The 18,227-nt window shown below is 55.4% G+C and overlaps 7 protein-coding genes across 7 annotated transcripts; 4 read left to right on the top strand and 3 right to left on the bottom strand.

The window, feature by feature from the left end:
* Window positions 1–1,665: 1,665 nt before the first annotated feature.
* BU26DRAFT_112050 (uncharacterized protein) lies at window positions 1,666–3,560 on the top strand. The gene is made up of 2 exons (XM_033819410.1): window positions 1,666–2,264; window positions 2,315–3,560. Exons 1-2 carry the CDS (start codon window positions 1,821–1,823, stop codon window positions 3,389–3,391), a joined length of 1,521 nt encoding a protein of 506 aa, XP_033678978.1. The 5' UTR covers window positions 1,666–1,820; the 3' UTR covers window positions 3,392–3,560.
* A 448-nt stretch (window positions 3,561–4,008) lies between these two features.
* BU26DRAFT_569860 (uncharacterized protein) lies at window positions 4,009–5,345 on the bottom strand (the record flags this gene model as incomplete). Its single annotated transcript, XM_033833936.1, has 5 exons — window positions 4,009–4,070; window positions 4,145–4,575; window positions 4,693–4,888; window positions 4,968–5,035; window positions 5,113–5,345. The coding sequence occupies 5 exons, from the start codon at window positions 5,343–5,345 to the stop codon at window positions 4,009–4,011; spliced, it is 990 nt and encodes a 329-aa protein (XP_033678977.1).
* A 756-nt stretch (window positions 5,346–6,101) lies between these two features.
* On the bottom strand, window positions 6,102–7,535 carry BU26DRAFT_112091 (iron reductase domain protein). The gene is made up of 2 exons (XM_033819412.1): window positions 6,808–7,535; window positions 6,102–6,715 (listed from the first exon to the last, which is right to left on the bottom strand). Exons 1-2 carry the CDS (start codon window positions 7,104–7,106, stop codon window positions 6,376–6,378), a joined length of 639 nt encoding a protein of 212 aa, XP_033678976.1. The 5' UTR covers window positions 7,107–7,535; the 3' UTR covers window positions 6,102–6,375.
* Window positions 7,536–10,062, bottom strand: BU26DRAFT_112090 (uncharacterized protein). The gene is made up of 2 exons (XM_033819411.1): window positions 7,872–10,062; window positions 7,536–7,818 (listed from the first exon to the last, which is right to left on the bottom strand). The coding sequence occupies exon 1, from the start codon at window positions 9,893–9,895 to the stop codon at window positions 8,018–8,020; it is 1,878 nt and encodes a 625-aa protein (XP_033678975.1). The 5' UTR covers window positions 9,896–10,062; the 3' UTR covers window positions 7,536–7,818; window positions 7,872–8,017.
* A 350-nt stretch (window positions 10,063–10,412) lies between these two features.
* On the top strand, window positions 10,413–10,982 carry BU26DRAFT_397487 (uncharacterized protein; the record flags this gene model as incomplete). Its single annotated transcript, XM_033822759.1, has 2 exons — window positions 10,413–10,536; window positions 10,633–10,982. Coding segments are annotated over 2 exons (474 nt in total), but the record flags the coding sequence as incomplete, so codon positions are not given.
* Window positions 10,983–11,401: 419 nt separating this feature from the next.
* Window positions 11,402–13,779, top strand: BU26DRAFT_543372 (amidase signature enzyme; the record flags this gene model as incomplete). Its single annotated transcript, XM_033831688.1, has 3 exons — window positions 11,402–11,458; window positions 11,818–12,112; window positions 12,161–13,779. 3 exons carry the CDS (start codon window positions 11,402–11,404, stop codon window positions 13,777–13,779), a joined length of 1,971 nt encoding a protein of 656 aa, XP_033678973.1.
* Window positions 13,780–14,215: 436 nt separating this feature from the next.
* On the top strand, window positions 14,216–18,194 carry BU26DRAFT_465596 (uncharacterized protein). Its single transcript, XM_033825195.1, has 5 exons — window positions 14,216–14,490; window positions 14,588–14,614; window positions 14,672–14,812; window positions 14,878–17,829; window positions 17,882–18,194. Exons 1-5 carry the CDS (start codon window positions 14,368–14,370, stop codon window positions 18,005–18,007), a joined length of 3,369 nt encoding a protein of 1,122 aa, XP_033678972.1. The 5' UTR covers window positions 14,216–14,367; the 3' UTR covers window positions 18,008–18,194.
* The last annotated feature ends 33 nt before the right edge of the window (window positions 18,195–18,227 follow it).

The following is an 18,227-nucleotide window of genomic DNA, read 5'->3' as shown; positions in this document are numbered from 1 at the left end:
AAGATCATAGTCAGTCCATCTTTCTTACGGCTAGTCGCTGGAAGCTGCAGAATGAAACCATGGTCCAAACTCTCCACTGCCGCTCAGTCTGGTGGGTGCCAGACAAGATTCCGCAAAGGTGACATGGACCCAGAGGGTGGAGGTGGTAGGTTCGCGGGCTTCATGAAGGAATGAATGTTGAAGAAGACAGGAAGGTTAATGCGGATGACAGACTTCCAGAATCTGGAGCTGGCGGTGTGCACACAGCAGCTGAAGTGGCCAGGTGCAGGTGACTCCGTTTGCCCAGGTTTCGCGACGCGACGCCGAGGCCTGCGCCGATCCCTGGGAGCCGCCAAGTGTGGGAAGAGCCACCACATCACAGACAACCTCACAGCTCCCGTCGTGGCTTTCTGTGAGTCGCATCTGTGCCAGATGTTGACTGCTTCTTGGTCCCATCGCTCCCTACGGCCCCCGACTCACCCATTGCCCGTCCGTTCTCCTGCGTGGCCACCACGGCCCCGCGCGCTCCCCCCTCTAAATATTTCGTATGCCACAGGACGCGAGACCCAACGACTCACAGGAGCCTCCGTACCTCTCCCCGTCGGTTCTAGGTGGAGCTCGCGCCATCTTTAGGCGTGCAACCGCCTCCCGCTGGTGCCATCCCCGCCTTAACCTGCATCACGAACCTCACGGCTGCCGAAACATGTTCATTCGCACGCCTGAAACCGCTGTGAGGGCCTATGGTCGAAAGTGTTAACAGGTAACAGGATAGCAGCTTACCCATGGCGGTGGTGTGTGAGGTATAGGTATCCGTCGAAAGCACCCATGCCATAGAAGTTCCAGACCGACGACGCCGAGCACGACAAGACGTACACAATGGGGGCCGAAGCATCTGGGACACATCATACTATACGAGGACACCACAGCGGGAGCGATTTCGGGTGGCAACTGTCAGGTAGGGCAGACTACGGGGCACTGCGTATGCAACGCCATGGGCTTCTTCCATACGGCTAGGTCTTCGCGGACGCAGATGGCTACATAAGCGCAGAATTTCCAGGACAGGAAGAGCAGTATACCTCACTCTGAGCATTGCCAGCATTCCACATCGCCCCGTGGTAGTGTCCCGCTAGCTGACACCCTCCCGAGCGCACCCTCCCGCGTCCGTCTCTCACCCGATACCCGAAATGACATTACTTCGGGACTTTATTGTTCAGTTATCCAATGCGAGAGTAGAGTCTCCGGTGAGGCGGAAGTACTTCTAAGGCGAGAAGAACAAGCTTCCACAGGAGCACGTAATGACCACCGCGCCCGATATGGGACAAGCGGTAAGATTTAGGCACATCCGAGCACGCTCATGTCATGCACAAGCGCGCTTCTCCTTTGTTCTATTGGGGTTGCCTGAGAGTCGTACAGTCTCAGCGCTCTGAACGTTACACGTGCCCGGGTCTGAGGTGGAGTCTCATGCATCTTCCCGCAATAACCGTGTGTTTGATTGGAAACACAACATTTGGGTCCTTTCCAACGGCTTGATTGGAGTACCTGGTTGAGAGCAAACGCAATATGGCGAAGGCAGTCGCGCTTGTGCGCTCAACAAATATCTAACTCCTGTCCCTGTATGCCCAGGCTGAAATGAGCATCTAGTTTGTAGCAGCATTCGAGACAAGGCCTGCTTGTCTCTCGAGCCATGAAGATATAATCGAAGCACCCCATCCTCATAGTCCACTTTCATCATCGAACCCGCTTCCGCCACGCTAGATATATCGATCGTCCGGACTGGGCCCACCAGCAGCACTCCACCGGCAGAGTGTAGTATACCCCCCAGTGTCTATACTTCCATCCGAATGGCCATCCACACATCGTCGGAGTCTCCTCTTAATGAGGGATTGCGGTACTACATCCTTCGAGAGCCTGGGCACTCCATGGTACCTCTCGTACCTGTCGATCAGCTGCCGTTCCAGCTCCAAGGAGTTCCGCGGCAGTTGAGTCATCGCGAAATGTCAAAAGGACGCTGGAAGTTCATCGACGAAACCACGGAGCCTCCATTGCTTCTGCCAACCCTCGCCCCCGATCAGGCAAACCTTGCTCAGACGTCTGCGTTTCCGCCTAGGTTCTTTGCTCCTGACCATCACGTCAAGTCTGAAGCACCCAGCATTCCAGCACAGTCTCCGAAGGGCAACAGGTATCGACATGCCACTCCGTCCGCAGCAGGCCCTCCGACGCCAGCGCCCGAGGGAGCCTCTGAGATGGGTCGTTCCACTCCTTCTGCCGGCCCGGCCCAAAGCATGGTTAGTAGGAGCCTTTAACATCCAACAAACATGCTGACAACACCATGCAGTCTGTAACCGACACCATCGCTTCCGTCTACAAACAGGATGCCCAGCGTCACGCATATCGTGCCCCACCCCCGTCCGGCATCGAGCCCGATCCGTCGAAGAAAATATACTGCACACACTGGATCTGGACCGGCGAGTGCGCCTACACCGTGCAAGGCTGCAAATATAAGCACGAGATGCCCCCGGTCGAGAAGCTCCGCGAGCTAGGCTGCAAAAACGGCGTGCCGAGATGGTACAAGGAGAAGATGGCCATCCAGAGCCGTGGCCCGACCTGGATGCAGCTCCGCATGAACCAATCGAAGGACGAGCGCGGCCGAGCTGAGGCACCGGCCCGTCGAGAGTTTCCCGACCCTTCCAAGCTGAGCAGCTACAAGCAGGAGAGCAGGGAGAGCCGCCGCCGTTCCCTTAATGGCGAGGTCCAGCACGCTCGCGGCATCTTCAGCGAGCAGGGTCGGGATGAGCGCGCGGAAACCTCGAAGTCGCAGCCGCTGAGCCCCATCCCGGACCTGCTCATCGACATCGACGATGCACCGGCTCCACCGTGCAGTCCTCAGCTATCACAGTGCTCAACCAGGACCACCGCATCTTCCACTGCACCTGCTTCAGCATCGAGCGCCTCATCCGTCTCACAGCCCGCCTCCCCGCGCCCAGCCCCAGCCGCTCCCTCCAATACTCAGGATAGGAAGACTCAATCCTATCTCCGGCGCCACTCGCAAATCTCCTGGTCTTCCGATGATGACGACGACGACAACGACGCAGTCAAATCCGCACAACAGCTGTCTCAGCGCAAGAACGGCTCCAAAAAGGGGTCCAAGCAACCCCCTGCAAAAGCAACTCCCGGAAAGACGACCGGCTTAGCTAAGTCAAAGCACGCTGATCCGGGCAAGGAGCCCGATGACGCGCCCGCGAAGAACAAGGCCACGATGTCCCCCGAAACGCCGAGTCTCCAAACGCAGATCACGGCACTGAGGCGCCGGTCCCGAGCGCTTGAGCTGCAGGGTCGTATGGCGGCTCCTGATGATCTGCTTGATGCTACGCCTTGTCATGCAATGCCGGTGGAGCAGAGGGCTGCTTTGTAGGACACGCGCGCAGCGGCATCGAGTTGCGTTTGGCACCTTTCCGGCGGTGCTTGGTTGATGTGACGCCAAGCAGACGTCCGCCCACCTCGTGCAGCTGGCGTGTGGCATAGTCTAGCGAAATAATGCATGGGATACATAGAAAAGACTGCACGTGGTCCGGTATAGAACTAGGGCGTGGCTCAGTGTAGCCTGCACTGTGGGATCGAAAGGGCATCTCCTGCTATTTTGGTCTCCCTTTTATTCTTCCTCTCTTTTCTCGAAGACTTTTAAATTTTCCCTTTACATTTTCAACACCAGCACACATCCCTCCCTCCGCATCTAGAAGAAAAGAAAAAGTCATGGTCTATCACTCGCTCATTCTACGCTTGCACTCGGCGTTCTCAACATGCATTCCATTCCATTCCTTCAGCCACCCACTGATAGAATGGATGGGTTTTACGAAATCTCCGACCGGACCGGGAAAATGCAATTATTTGGTAACTATGTATACAGGTAGTCTGGCGGTTATCTTCCCCCCCTTCGTGAACTCTGAGTCCTCAACAACACTCCACCCACCCCCATGAAGCCCAGCAAACCCAAGCCACCCCCCTTTCTTCTCAACAGGTCCACCCCTGGGTTTAATCGTCATCCCCCTCGTCCTCCGGATCCTCGAAGTACTCGCACAGCGGATTCCGATAATCTACGCATTCACATTAGTCATTACCCTTCCCACACCCCTCTCCCCACCTACTCAAAGACAGAAACAAAACTCACAGTCCCCCTCCGGACTCTCCCAAAAGTCCTTGTTCGCCACATAGCAGAAATCCGTCGTCTCGCTCCACCACGTGCCGTTGTTCTCCACCAGGCACTGCAGCCACACCTCCTGGTTGAACTCGTACGTCCGCTCCTCGCGGCACGTTTCCCGCGCGCAGCTGCGGCACGGCGCGTATTCGGTGCCCACGGTTACGTTGATGAGGTAGGTGGGGGTCAGGGGGTGGGGGGAGCGGGGGGCGATTTCAGGGGTGGAGTTTTCCGGGGGGTTTGGATCTTCGGGTGAGGGGGAGGCCTCCGGGGGCAGGTGGTTTGCGAGCTCGAGGAAGGGAATCGGGCCGCAGGGATCTAGGCGCGATTTGTCGGCGGCGATGGGGGAGCTGTAGAGGTTTTTTTCCGCGATGTAGCAGTTGTTTGTGGTTTTGAGCCAGTATCTGTCATCCGTACTACATATTAGCATAGCTTCTTTCTTTTCCTTTGCTTTCTCTCTCTTTGGTGGAAAGTTTGCGTGGCCCCGGGAGGCCTGTAATGCATGATGGGGGCTTACGTACGGATCGTCTATGATGACCTGCCCCTGGTCTGTCCAGCACGTGAGCGTCACGTCGGTGTCTTCGGGCAGGTAGGCGGCGACGTCGCAGTTGATAGAGGGGCAGACGCTGCATTCTGTTTTGTAGGCGAGCGTTGCGTCGGCGAGGGTGAGGTGTTGTTTTTCGGAGGCGCGGCCGCAGTAGGGGAGGTCGGATGTGTCTGCGTGCATAGGCATAGGGGCGTTAGTTGCGTGTGCACTTTGGGATGCGTATGCATGGTATTGGGAGGGGGGATGTACAATCTCCAGTATACTCTACGGTGTCGTACTCTGCGACGTAGCAGCCTGCTTCGCTCTTCAACCACAGACTACCCGCCAGCCATCTCGTCAGTTGCTTTTTCGTTTTGTTGTCCGCACTTTAGAGATTAGATACCACGATACGTACTTGTCGCCCACGATCGCCGTCCCTCTCGTCCAGCACGTCGCATTGAACACGTCCTCGTACTCATACGCGACTTTGTTCGTGCACAGCGAATGCGGACACGTTTTGCACTCGGTGTTGTACTCCGCCTGCGCAGTGATGTACGACTCGTTTGCTGCGTGTACACGGCCGAATAGTAGCGACGAAACGTACGGCAGGAGGAGCCAGAACCGCAGAAGGGTGGTGGACCGGCCCATGGCGATCCGATCCAGGAGCCTGATTGGGCGGCGGGCGTAGTCGGCTCGATCGGCTCAGGGGGAAGCGATGTGCGAAGAAGGGTGTAAAAAGAAGAGAGATAGGAAGAAACGGATACGCAAGGCAAGATAGAGGTGCAGAGAGCAGAAATGCTTGGTTTGTCGGTTGGTTGGGGGCCCCGCACGCAGCAGACAGGATGGGATGGGGGAGGCTGAATCTGAATCCGAATCTGGGGTTTCCCGGGGTAAGTATGTAGGTAGAATGGGATGGATGATGGTCGGTCTAATGGGAGTGAGAAGTGGAGCACTCGGCTGGGGGTCTGAATCGGAATATAAGAAGGCGTTGTCTCTTTCCCCAGAAGGGCCCGTTCTCTCGCGCTTCTCAGACCAGCGAGCGCCGCGCAACGATGCCTTCTTCACACAGACAGACAGACACAAGAGCCGGAATCCTCCCCTCCAAGACTTCATCATGTCACGTCTCGCCATGCAATGATTCCACTGACAGTGGGGTTGAGAAAGAGTAACGCATCCGCCGCGGACCGTAGATGCTCCGCAGCATGCTAGAGCGGGTCGCCGAATTGGCCAATCACTGCCCGTAGCTTATACAGCTCGAATCTAACATACAGTAGCACGGGGGATCCTGGTGATTTTCCGGGCCGCGCAAATAGAGTGGCTTCAGGCTGAAATCGAGACGCGTCCACGAGTGCCGAGCTGCGCACTGCGCACTGGCTAGGAAGACAAGGAGAGGTGAAGATCACGGGGCGGGTCTAGACCGTCTAGCTGTCTGGGCTTTGTTGTTCGTTTAGAGAATGCACAGCTGTTTGTTGATGATATTGTTACTTGTGGAAGATCGGCCGGTTTGCGAGGCAGAAAGAGGACGAAAGATGCTCAGGGAGCAAGAGGTATGGGCGATTTTTCTTTTCAAATTGGAGGAAATATATTCCAAATCCTTTATTCGCTCCCCGCCTTATATGTTTCGAAGGACATGGTGGACCTCTTGTCACGGCACCTCGGGTTCAGCCAATTGCATTGCTCAGCCCTCAAAATCCCTCGCAACCTTCGGCGGCACAGCCCAGCTCTTCCAAGTATCAAAGTCCTTACTCTTCGCCTTCGTCAAATCGAACACGACCTGGCCCTGCGCAGTGTGCTTGGTCACGCTGGCGCTTGGAGTCGTCTTCTGGGCAGGCGCGGCCGCATTGAGCGCGTAGCCAAGGCTAGGCGCGGTCTCTGTGGAAGCAAAAGTCGTCTTGTCGGAGAGAATGCACTTGGAGCAGAGGAAAGTGTAGGTCCAGTGCGTGCCGTTGACGTAGGTTCCGTTGGCGATGGGGGTCTGCGTGAAGGTGCCGGTTGCAACGGCGGGAGAGCCGTAGTTCCTGAGTGTACGGTTAGGATTTACAACTTCGCGGGAATGGTAGGGCCGGTCAGGTTGGGTCGAGGCCAGGGTGTGATGAAGAGGTGTACTTACGCAGTCTTCCTGAAGGAGCTAACGATGCTCTGCCCGTTGGGCCACGACAAGATCAATAGCTTGTTCAACATGACACCTCCCAAGCTGACACCGCTCCATCCCGTGCCCTTCCCTCCCAGGGTCGCAATGAAGTCGGTGCTTCCAGTGCTGTTCTCCGGAAGAGCGATGCCGAAGAAGTAGCCGGAGCTATGCGCGAAGTAGTTGAACGTAATGCCCGATTTGGCATCGGTATACGGAGCCGGTGTTTGGGCGGCTGCGAGGGAAGCAAGGCCGCCCAGGAAGAGGGTGGAGATCTTCATGGTGATCCGAGGAGGAGACAGAAAGCTGAGCCTGGAGAGAGACAAAGCAACGAACAGGATATGAACCAGACTCTGAGATCCTACCACTTCTTCCTCTTTCTATCCCTTATATAGCCTTCGAAGCCTATCTCTCCTTGCTTCTATTCAAGGCATCGGCCAAATGCCGCTCTTCCCATTCGCCGACATCATTCTCGCCCTGGCTGATACCCTCAAGTCCCAAATTGACACCTTAGCCATCTCTTGAAAACTGTTGAGCATTGCGTCAATCCCGCTGGCCTCGTGCTCAGCGCCTCCCTTCGTGATATTGCGCATAGATAGGTCATCCGGAATGCGTTGCCTCGGATTGGCGGAGGCGGTGTCGGCTCTCCGACTTTGAGATATGGCTTTCAAGGTCTCTATCCAGGGGCACAAAGGATATAGATGAGATCTGAGGGGGTTCCTGTTCGGAAACGGGTGGGAGAGATATGAGATAGGTTTCGAGATTGAAAAGCTTGATTCCCCGGATTCTGGGCACAATCGGCAGTCGTTGGTGCGTATCTCGAAGCTTCGGCGCGTTCGTTGCGGATTGCGATGTCTCTGTCGCTGGTTCGTCGGAGGCGGGAAGGAATATTGCGCACTTTAAATGAGGTGCTTCTTGGGTTGTTCGCGCTGGGTTGACGTTTCACAGAGACGCTTGACCGGCCTTGAGTGCATATTTTAGCCTATGAGTAATCTGCGACGACGCACATTAGCCAATTGCACAGGAGATGATTATGCAACGCTTACTTTGAAGGCTCGTATCTACATCTGTTAGAGAACGGTGCACGTTGGGCGTCGAAATTGTAAGCGATCGGAGCTCTGCGTACCTGATCCGAAGCTGGGGAACGAGAATCCTTCAAGCGTGTCCAGGTGGAATATGGCCGTTTCCGAGATTAGAAGACGCCGGTCTGTCTGGGCCGCATTACATCCAAAATCTCAAAGTTTCTGAAGCCACTCGGTTTTCTCTCAACTATCCTTGGCACAGGGTTCTTGACTTTGGACTTCCTATTCCAACTCTCCCGCCAACCAACGAACCAATCCACAATGGCGCTCCCATAGAACGCGAGAAATATCGCAAAGCCTACTGTGCCAACCGTCAACGACCCTGCAATTATCCAAAACAGGCGCTGCGTGCTCTCCATATTCCGAATGTCTGAGAAATTCATCCCGAAGAAACTAGAGATAAAGGAGAGCGGGAGGAAGATGATGGTGACGATGGTGAAGACGAGGATTGCTTTGCCGTGATCCTCGAGCCGGATATTGACGAGTTGGATGGTGCGATTGATGAGCGAATTGCTGTTCTCGCGCAGGTCGCAGAGGTCTACATATTCCCTCTGGAGGTTCTCTAGCAGTTGCGCCGCAGGATCCGATAGATGAGACATGGACATCTGTCTGTAAGTGGCAAAATCGGACGGTGGGATGGAACCCGTCGGTTGGTGATGATACTGTCTGGTGGAGCTGTGGGAATGACCCCTGCTTCGCGCCGACTTCAGTGCACCCTGAAGCTTGGTGACCAGCTCGATCTGTTGCTCCATGATCTGGATAATGATGTTCAGCTCTTCTTGTACCTGGAGAAGATCCATGACGAGCTTTGTGCTCGGGCTCCTGTGCAGCCGATACTGGAGATGACCGAGATAGCTGGCATATCTGTCGGAGAGACAGAGCGTGATATCGGACCAAAAGCTGCGATGAAGCATACCCAAAGCTCCGCTTAGGGCGGCGATGACGTGAGTCGTCGAAGTATAGTCCTGTTCTTGCGCTGTATTGATGAAGGCGTTGCGGATACCGCGGAAGGACACCTCCATGATACGTGCCGAGAGCTGGAGCGGCGGCCAACGTGACTTCCAGGACTGGTTGCTCGAGAAAGTGACAACATGCCGGGCATCCACGACAAGGATCCAAAGCTCATCCACATTCAGACTCGTCGGGTAGTGGCCATACCACCGTCGAACCTTGAGGTCAAGGCCGCGATCCGTCTGCCAGGGTTTGTGCTTCGTAAAAACTTGCTGGGATTCGCGATCAGCGGTATCCTCCAGGCGGTAGAAGTGCTGCAAGATTGATCGCAGTAAATGCGAAGAACTCTTCGACGACTGATAACCTTCGCGCGGGTCGATTTGGAACCTCAGCGGAGGCGAAGTTCCCTCGACAGACCAATCAAGGAATGGGACGCTCAACAGCATTGGACCGTCTCCCTTCTCTTTTGCGTCTCCGTGGCTGTCCAGCAGATACTGGAAGAACGGCGCGAAGTACCTCCCATGCTTCGAAAACCGCTCCTGTTGATAGATGCAATGCTCCAGCTGATGCAAAGCTGTGATGATGTCGGATGGGTTCTTGCTCCAGTCGGACAGCGCCAGCAGGCATCCGGATAGGTAATCGGAGAACTTGCTAGAGATGTGTATCCATCTGCACTTTTTAAGATACTGCGGATCGTCGATCGCCTGTTGGACTCCTTTACTCCTCAAGCAATTCATCCAACCGTATTCGGTAGCCAGATTCCTCAGATGGACATGTTCGTTCCGATTCATCGTAACCTCGTCAATCGGCAGGTCGTTGACCAAGCGATCTCTATCCTCCAGGTCCGGTAATAGCGTCGACGTCAGAACTTCCCTCATCTCCAACATTCCGTTGAGATCTGTCCGCCATCCCGTGTCTTCGAGGCGTATATCGTGGACCTGGAGCTGGGCGGGCGAAAGACGCCTGTTCCGCCAGTACGCGTCGGAAGACCAATCGACCTGTACTGGTGTGGAGCCTTTCGGAAAGTCCGTAATCATAGTTGAAGAGATACATGTCGTCCGTCACGCGTCGTGCTCGGGATGAGACGAAGAGGAAGCTGAGCCGGGCGCCAATCACAGCCACGATGATCAGGGATACGAGAGGAAGTCGGCCTAACTGTTTCAGGACAGCTCCTCAAGCCGCGCCTCGGTATCCCACTCCGAAGAATAACGCCCCGGCATTGTTCATGACGTCCACGGCCTGCAGAAGCCGGAGGTTTAGTGGTGGACTGACCAATTGCGCAGACATTATTGGCTACCCGCGTGTGGTGTTACACTGGGGAAGCAGCTCGGCTCTCCGCAAGCAGCGATCATGTCAGCCGTGCCTCCATACTTCAAGAATGCATTCCAGCACAATGCCGCTCTCACCGGCCTTCTCTCCCTCTCTCGCGACACTCGCCACCCGTAACCGCTACCACGAAGCACAATTCGAGTGCTGAGCATATGCAATGGCAGGAAAGTAAGCCATCCCTCCGCTCTCGCTCCCAAGAAAGCGCTCCAGGTACTAAACGCCAGCAGCCACCCCATGCACCCGGCAACAGTCCACTTCCCCATAAGCTTCACCTTCCTAACCGGCGGCCTCGATGCGCTATACTTCGCCTCAACCTTTCCGGCGACCGCCGGCATCGTCGCTTCTACCTGTAGGTCTGCGTCTGCCGCATACTGCCTCTTCAACCCAACCATACCTTGCAACCAGGTCTACCTCCACGATCTCTCCAGCTAACCCCGTCTCCCAGTCGAAACCCTCGACATCCGCCTCCAGCCCTCAACCCTCCCCCTCCTCTCCTACTACGCCACGCTCCTCACCCTCCTAACCGCCATCCCCGCCGTCCTCACCGGCGCCTGGGAGCTCATGCCGCTGATCAAGCGCGACGGGCTGTCCAAAAAGGCGCAAACGGGGGTCCTGCACGCGCTGGCGAACGACATCACCGTCTTCGGCGCGGCGTACAATTGGTGGACCAGGCGGTCGGCGGTGGGCTTCGCGCCGAGCACGACGAATGTGCTGGTTAGTGCGACCCTGGCGGTGCCGGCGAGCTTCTTCGCGGCGTATTTGGGCGGTCAGCTGGTGTATCAGTATGGGATGGGCGTTGGGAGGGGCCGGGGCGGGGTGAAGAAAGCGCAGTAGAGGGGTGGAGGGAGAGGTGGGTGAGGGATGGGTGGACGGGGGGAATATCGGGGGAAAGTGGACGGAGGAGGGCGGTTGCGCATACTGTAGCTCTTCTCCGAGCTTGCATGCATGGTGGAGGGCGTTGTGGAGACTTGGGAGCTGCCCGGGGATGTGGGCGCTGGATGCGCACCCGGCTCTTCGGCTAGGCTAAGGCATCCTAAATGGAAAATATATTCAATCTAGAAAGTCCACGAGGCTCTAGCACGCAAAAGCCAGTCATATGGGTCGTCTCTTTGAACAATGTTGTGGGGTTCACGTTGATAGCCCACATCGGAGTTAAGCTCCTAGCCCTATCGGTCGCCTCCACTACTTCACCAAGATAAGGAACAGTACATATCATGTCGATCGGGCCTATTCCGACGATTCCGAACCCCCAAAAAAGCGCAACTGCATGCGTAGCGGCTCGAAGGATGCAGAGGAACAGGATCAATGACTCTGACTGAGCTGTCAAGAATTGCGGTTCGGCTGCTTATCAAACCGTAGACGGCATCCAGGCTGCGGGATCGCGACACTACAGGCATGATACCCGCCGCAAGCTCTGTCAGGCGCGGGAAAGCGAACGAATAGAAGGAGAATTTCAATAGAAGCTTGCTCGTCGGCTTCCGTGCTTCTTTATCGGTTGTAGAGGGCTTTGACTCGCGCTACCAGCACTGGACTGAGTATATGTAGCTCTGCCGTCCTTCAAGATGCCGCTCTACGGTTGCATTGCTGCGCTTTGGAGAGATATTGAGGAATTTGAAGTGTTTTACTCAAGATGAGGCTTCGGAGTGTTAGCTCGGCTGCAATTTTCTGTTGTTGCTGCTATGTTGTTGGCGCCGTTGTCACCTCAACCGGAATCACTGTATCCCTGGGCGATGTGTCGTATTTTCTCCCCCCGAAAGTAGTTGCGTCGATCTCGCTGTCGGAGGATGTCAAGAGGATGCTCGTTAGCGGGACATTTGTGCCATTCACTGTCGTGAAGGGTGGAGACTATAGCGCCGCAGAGCTTGCTTCGGTAACTGCAAAGTATCTGGAAGAGGATGATGTGTTTCAGGAAGGATTCCTTGAAGGTATGTCAGCCGTAATGCCCGTATCTGGGTACCTATTGACCGTTGCAGGGCTTTATCTTCAAGGAGAGAACCACACGCTAAGCACTTCTCAAGTGCAAATCCAGAATATCTCTGCTTCAGTCATTACTGGTCAAGCCTCCCAGACCCTGAACCCAGGCCCCTACTTCATGAGTGCCGCGGGTGAGGTCTACGAAGCGTGGAGATTATACTCCGATACGAATGGAGCCTTCACGGAATCTGCAATCGCAAACGGTGATGGCTCCTACTCGGTTCTTCCGGCAGGCATCCTCGGGCAGAGAATTGCAATCGCAGTCCCTTCGCGATTGTACTATGCCAAAACGGAAGAGAAACCCCTCGCCGGTGTTCGCATCGGCATCAAGGATCTCTACGACGTCAAAGGCCTTCGAACCTCCAATGGAAATCGAGCGTGGTATTGGCTATATCCGCCGGCTGACGCTACTGCTACGCCCGTTCAGAATCTCATCGATGCCGGGGCGATCATCGTTGGCAAGATGGTCATGAGCCAGTTCGCCAACGGAGAAACGGCTACCGCCGACTGGGTGGATTACCACGAGTCATTCAACCCTCGAGGTGACGGGTACCAAGACACGTCGTCCAGCTCTTCAGGTGGCGGAGCCGGCACTGGGGCTTATGCCTGGCTGGATGTCTCGCTGGGCTCAGACACAGGAGGTAGTGTTAGAGGACCGTCCCAGGTCCAAGGTCTCTATGGTAACCGTCCGTCACATGGGCTCGTATCGCTGGAGCACACCATGCCGATGAGTCCGGTGCTTGATACGGCGGGACTGATGGCTCGCGATCCGATCTTATGGATAGCAGCCGCCAAGGCGATGTACGGTTCCAACATGACCTTCAGCACCGCTTATCCGACTAAGATCACCACGCTCGGATGGCCGACGTCTGCCGATAGTATCGCCGACTCGCTTCTAGTCGACTTTCTCGCGAATGTCACTTCTTTCCTCAAGGCTAACGCTACGGCATTCAACATGTCCACGACCTGGATCGAGGAGAATCCGACGGTGGATCCTCTGGAAGCGCTCCTCAACATTACCTACCCCATCCTCATCGCCAAACAGCAAATGCCGCTCGTCCGGGACCCCTTCTATCGCGACTACGCCGCGAAATATGACGGTCGGCGTCCATTCGTCGACCCCGTGCCTCTCGTCCGCTGGGGCTGGGCGGAGAACTCCACGGCGACGGTAGAGGAGGCAGTGGCGAACAAGACGATGTTCATGTCCTGGTTCAACAGCACCGTGCTGGTCCCCGACGCGGAGACCTGCTCGAACAGTCTCCTAATGTACGTTGGGTCCATCGGAGACACCATCTATCGGAATGTGTATAGGGACGAGCCAGGCCCTCCGTATGGCTTCGGGGAATGGAGCGTCTCCGGGTTTTCAGAGGCTCCGGACTTCGTCGTCCCAATCGGAGAGGCACCGTACAACTCCAGCATCACCCATCACGTCGAGTATCTTCCAGTCACTGTAGACTTCATGGTGGCCAAAGGGTGTGATGGAATGTTGTTCTCGCTTATCGAGAGTCTCTATGAGGCCGGCATCTTGAAGAAGGCACTAGCAGGTCGGAGTGGAATAACCGGAGGAGACATATTGTTTAGAAGAGGAGTGGGTGTCTGGGGAGACATGAGAGAATGAAAACTCCCCGAGGATGGTGGGGCTGACATAGACTAGATGAAAGGCAAGAGGCTCTGTAGACCTCGCGAGAATAGTCGCACTCAAGCAGGGGAAGAGAACGAAGGACACGAAGCACCGTAAGCATACTTAACTAAAAGCTAAATGCAAACTTGCACTTCGTCCACTTCCTTTATGTCCCTCACACGCGTTGACGTCATTCCGCCAAACGCGTCGATAAAGCGCGTGCATGATTGCAATCGTAGAGAATCGCCTGAGCATTTTTCAAGCGCTGTATGTTGAGGTGTAGACAGAAGATGCCAGCGAGAAGGGCAGAAAGATGGTGAGGCAAAAAGGGGACAATGGAACCCATGGGATTTTAGATGCGCACGGACCACTGAACGCGGTCGTGCCTTAGTTAAATACACATTATTCTGCCTCTACTCCCCAAACCTCTGCTCACTCGCTCCCTTGCGACCACGACCCAGCGCGCCCACCACCGCCATCCCTCAGACGCCACAGTCGCATTAGGAATCCAACTCAACTATCCCCGTACAATTCCTGGACAAGTTTCCACACGACGACACGCCGCATACGGCCCAAACAGGCAATATGGCGCCTTCGCGGACTCGCAACGTTGATTCAGACGGGCCCTCCACGGCCGACGTCTCTGCGAATGAGGATGTGGAGATGCAGGAGCAGAAGGATCGCGTGAATGGCTTCCCGAAGTTCGGGGTGAGTGCCCGCTTTTCACCTGCGCGCAACGTCCGCAGTGAAGGGTCGCCGCGCGTAGACTGTCAGTCGGACAAGCAAGCTAACTGTATGATTGCAGTACTACCAGGACACGCCAGACTACACGGTACTATCTCACCGTCCTCGCCATCGCGTACGCCCACCGAATACTGACAGCCGGCAGGACTCCGATACAAACCCCAACACAACAGCAAGCAGTGTAGCTGGTGACGCGCCAGTAGACGCCCGAAAACGACGGTCCGACGTAAACAACATGCGGAAGACCATCTACGGAAAGAAGCACGACAGACTGGGCGCGTCTAAGGCAAGTTCCCCACATCCCCAGCAGACCTTGCACGGGAGGATAGCTGACACAGTCTGCCTTTACAGGAGGACGACACAATTCGACGTTTCCGATACCTGCTCGGTCTGACCGACCTGTTCCGCCACTTCATCGATACGAACCCGAATCCGCGCATAAAGGAGATTCTCGCCGAGATCGACCGCCAGGACGCCGAGGACGAGGCAAAGGCAAAGACTAGCAAAGTGCGCAAGGGCGGCGCCGCTGCAGAGCGTCGGCGCAAGACGGAGCAAGAAGAAGATGCTGAGCTGGTGCGGGAAGAGAAACATGGCGGCCATAACGAGACCGTGTTCCGAGAATCACCAGGATACATCCAGGGCGGCACTATGCGAGACTACCAAGTTGCTGGGTTGAACTGGCTCATATCTCTTCACGAGAACGGTATCTCTGGTATTCTAGCCGACGAGATGGGTCTCGGAAAGACGTTGCAGACCATATCGTTCATTGGCTACCTCCGCTTCATCCGCGGCATTACCGGCCCGCACCTAGTCACTGTGCCCAAGTCTACCCTTGACAACTGGAAGCGCGAGTTCGGCAGGTGGATACCGGAGATCGATGTCTTGGTTCTGCAGGGCGCCAAAGAGGAGCGAGCAGAGCTCATACAAGAGCGCCTCGTTGACGAGAAATTCGACGTCTGTATCACCAGCTACGAGATGATCTTGCGAGAGAAGTCGCATCTCAAGAAGTTTGCTTGGGAGTATATCATCATCGACGAAGCGCACCGCATCAAGAACGAAGAGTCGTCGCTCGCACAGATCATTCGCTTGTTCAACTCGCGAAACCGCCTGCTTATCACGGGTACACCACTTCAGAACAACCTACACGAACTGTGGGCGCTGCTCAACTTCTTGCTCCCAGACGTCTTCGGAGACTCTGCAGCATTCGACGACTGGTTCTCCAGTCAAGACGAGGACTCCGACACTGTTGTCCAACAGCTTCACAAGGTCCTGCGACCGTTCTTACTGCGCCGCGTGAAGGCCGATGTAGAGAAGTCCCTGCTTCCCAAAAAGGAAATCAACCTCTACATTGGTATGTCCGACATGCAAGTCAAGTGGTACAAGAAGATTCTGGAGAAGGACATCGATGCGGTCAATGGCGCAGCTGGCAATAAGGAGTCAAAGACACGCCTTCTAAACATCGTCATGCAGCTGCGGAAATGCTGTAACCATCCGTACCTTTTCGAAGGTGCCGAACCCGGCCCACCATATACCACTGACGAGCACTTGGTCAATAACGCTGCAAAGATGGTTATGCTTGATACACTGCTCAAGCGCATGAAAGCCCAGGGTAGCAGAGTTCTCATCTTCTCCCAGATGAGTCGTGTGCTTGACATTCTGGAGGACTACTCAGTCATGCGGAGTTATCCTTATTGCCGAATTGATGGTTCGACCGCCCACGAGGACCGAATCGCCGCCATCGATGAGTACAACAAGGAAGGGTCGGAGAAGTTCCTCTTTCTTCTCACCACCCGCGCGGGTGGTCTTGGTATCAACTTGACTAGCGCAGATATTGTTGTCCTGTTCGACAGCGACTGGAACCCGCAGGCTGATCTCCAAGCCATGGACCGTGCTCACCGGATTGGCCAAACCAAGCAGGTTATGGTATTCCGTTTCGTCACCGAGAACGCGATCGAGGAGAAGGTCTTGGAGCGAGCGGCGCAGAAGCTGCGCCTTGATCAGCTAGTCATCCAACAGGGCCGAACGCAGCAGCCTGTCAAGAACGCTGCTTCCAAGGACGAGCTCCTCACGATGATCCAGCACGGCGCTGAGAAGGTATTCAACTCGCAAGGCCCACTAGGCCCAGCCTCCGGATCAGGAGACATTACCGACGATGCCTTCGAGGCGATACTCAAGCGCGGCGAGGAGAGGACCCAACAGCTCAACAACAAGTACGAGAAGCTTGGACTCGACGACCTTCAGAAGTTCACTTCGGATTCTACTTATGAGTGGAATGGCGAGACTTTCCAGCCCCGGAAGAAGGACATTGGGCTTAGCTGGATTAATCCATCCAAGCGCGAACGTAAAGAAATCGGATACTCTATGGACAAGTACTATCGGCAGGCCCTCATGACTGGTGGACGGACGGAGTCGAAGCAGCCCAGGGTTCCTCGCGCGCCTAAGCAAGTCGTAATCCACGACTACCAGTTCTTCCCAGAAAAGTTGGCCGAGCTACAGGACAAGGAGACAGCCTGGTACCGAAAAGAGAATAACATCAAGGCCCCTCTCCCCGAAGGACCTGATGAGGATCTCGAGACTCGCGAAGCCGACCAGGAACTCGCTCAAAAGGAGATCGACAATGCCGAGCCGTTGACGGAAGAAGAGAAGGCGGAGAAGGAGCGCTTGATTGCCAAGGGTTTCCCAGAGTGGAACAAGCGAGACTTCCAACAATTCCTGAACGGCTCAGCTAAGTACGGCCGAACGAACTACGATGGCATTGCAGAAGAGGTCGACGGCAAGACGGCGGACGAAATCGAGGAGTATGCCAAGGTCTTCTGGAAGAAATACAAGACTCTCGACAACTGGCAAAAGCACATCAATGTTGTTGAAGAGGGCGAGGCTCGCGCGCGCGCCTCTGAGGAGAAGAAACGGCTGTTGGCAAAGAAGATCAGCATGTACCGGATGCCACTCCAGAACATGACAATCAAGTACACAGTGTCGACGACGAACAAGAAGGTCTACACCGAGGAGGAGGACCGGTTCTTGCTCGTCATGCTGAACAAGCATGGCGTGGAGGGCGATGCCATCTACGAGAAGATCCGTGAGGAGATTCGAGAGTCAGCCCTCTTCCGCTTTGACTGGTTCTTCCTTAGCCGGACGCCGCAGGAGATTGGCCGTCGATGCAACACCCTCATTCAGACGGTCGTGCGAGAGCTTGGTGACGGCGACATGAAGAACGGCAAAGGCAAGCGTCCCCTTGAGGACGAAGAGTCTGAAGACGAAGAAGAGCTCCCCGTGAAGAAGAAGGCCAAGAACGGCGTCAAGGTACGTGCTGGCCAAGTATGACCTTGCGAGCCTGTCAACTCACACAACATAGAACAAGCAGCTGGATTCTGTCAAGGGTAAAGCATCCCCGGCTTCGGTATCGACGTCTCGAGCGACGAGCGTCGTCTCTAATAGCTCTGCCCCAGCTAAGTCCAAGGGCAAGGGCAAAAAGAAATAAGTGTTCTTAATAAGGCTTGCTGACGGGTCTTGCAATGTCAGTAGGCATTCCTCGACGCGTCAGCATGCAATGAAAGGCGTTCTGGCGTATTATGGTCAAGATGGAGGTTTTGGGTCTCCTGCATCGGTCGTGGGCGAGGCTTCATGTGTTCTGCACTAAAGTGTTGATCGTTTGAATTGCGACAGGGGCTTTTCTCTGGCGATAGGCTAGATAGCGTACT

This window comes from Trematosphaeria pertusa (assembly GCF_010094035.1).
Source record: "Trematosphaeria pertusa strain CBS 122368 unplaced genomic scaffold BU26scaffold_16, whole genome shotgun sequence".
NCBI classification, from domain to species: Eukaryota; Fungi; Ascomycota; class Dothideomycetes; order Pleosporales; family Trematosphaeriaceae; genus Trematosphaeria; species Trematosphaeria pertusa.
This window is presented reverse-complemented; position numbering and strand designations above follow the sequence as displayed.

Bases quoted from the DNA above. Each gene is read 5' to 3' on its own strand.
- BU26DRAFT_112050 (XM_033819410.1), top strand. From the start codon at position 1,821: ATGGCCATCCACACATCGTCGGAGTCTCCTCTTAATGAGGGATTGCGG. The intron at 2,265-2,314 runs GTTAGTAGGAGC...AACACCATGCAG, and splicing joins CCGGCCCGGCCCAAAGCATG to TCTGTAACCGACACCATCGC.
- BU26DRAFT_112091 (XM_033819412.1), bottom strand. From the start codon at position 7,106: ATGAAGATCTCCACCCTCTTCCTGGGCGGCCTTGCTTCCCTCGCAGCC. The intron at 6,716-6,807 runs GTAAGTACACCT...CCGTACACTCAG, and splicing joins AGCTCCTTCAGGAAGACTGC to GAACTACGGCTCTCCCGCCG.
- BU26DRAFT_112090 (XM_033819411.1), bottom strand. From the start codon at position 9,895: ATGATTACGGACTTTCCGAAAGGCTCCACACCAGTACAGGTCGATTGG.
- BU26DRAFT_465596 (XM_033825195.1), top strand. From the start codon at position 14,368: ATGGCGCCTTCGCGGACTCGCAACGTTGATTCAGACGGGCCCTCCACG. The intron at 14,491-14,587 runs GTGAGTGCCCGC...GTATGATTGCAG, and splicing joins ATGGCTTCCCGAAGTTCGGG to TACTACCAGGACACGCCAGA. The intron at 17,830-17,881 runs GTACGTGCTGGC...CACACAACATAG, and splicing joins AGGCCAAGAACGGCGTCAAG to AACAAGCAGCTGGATTCTGT.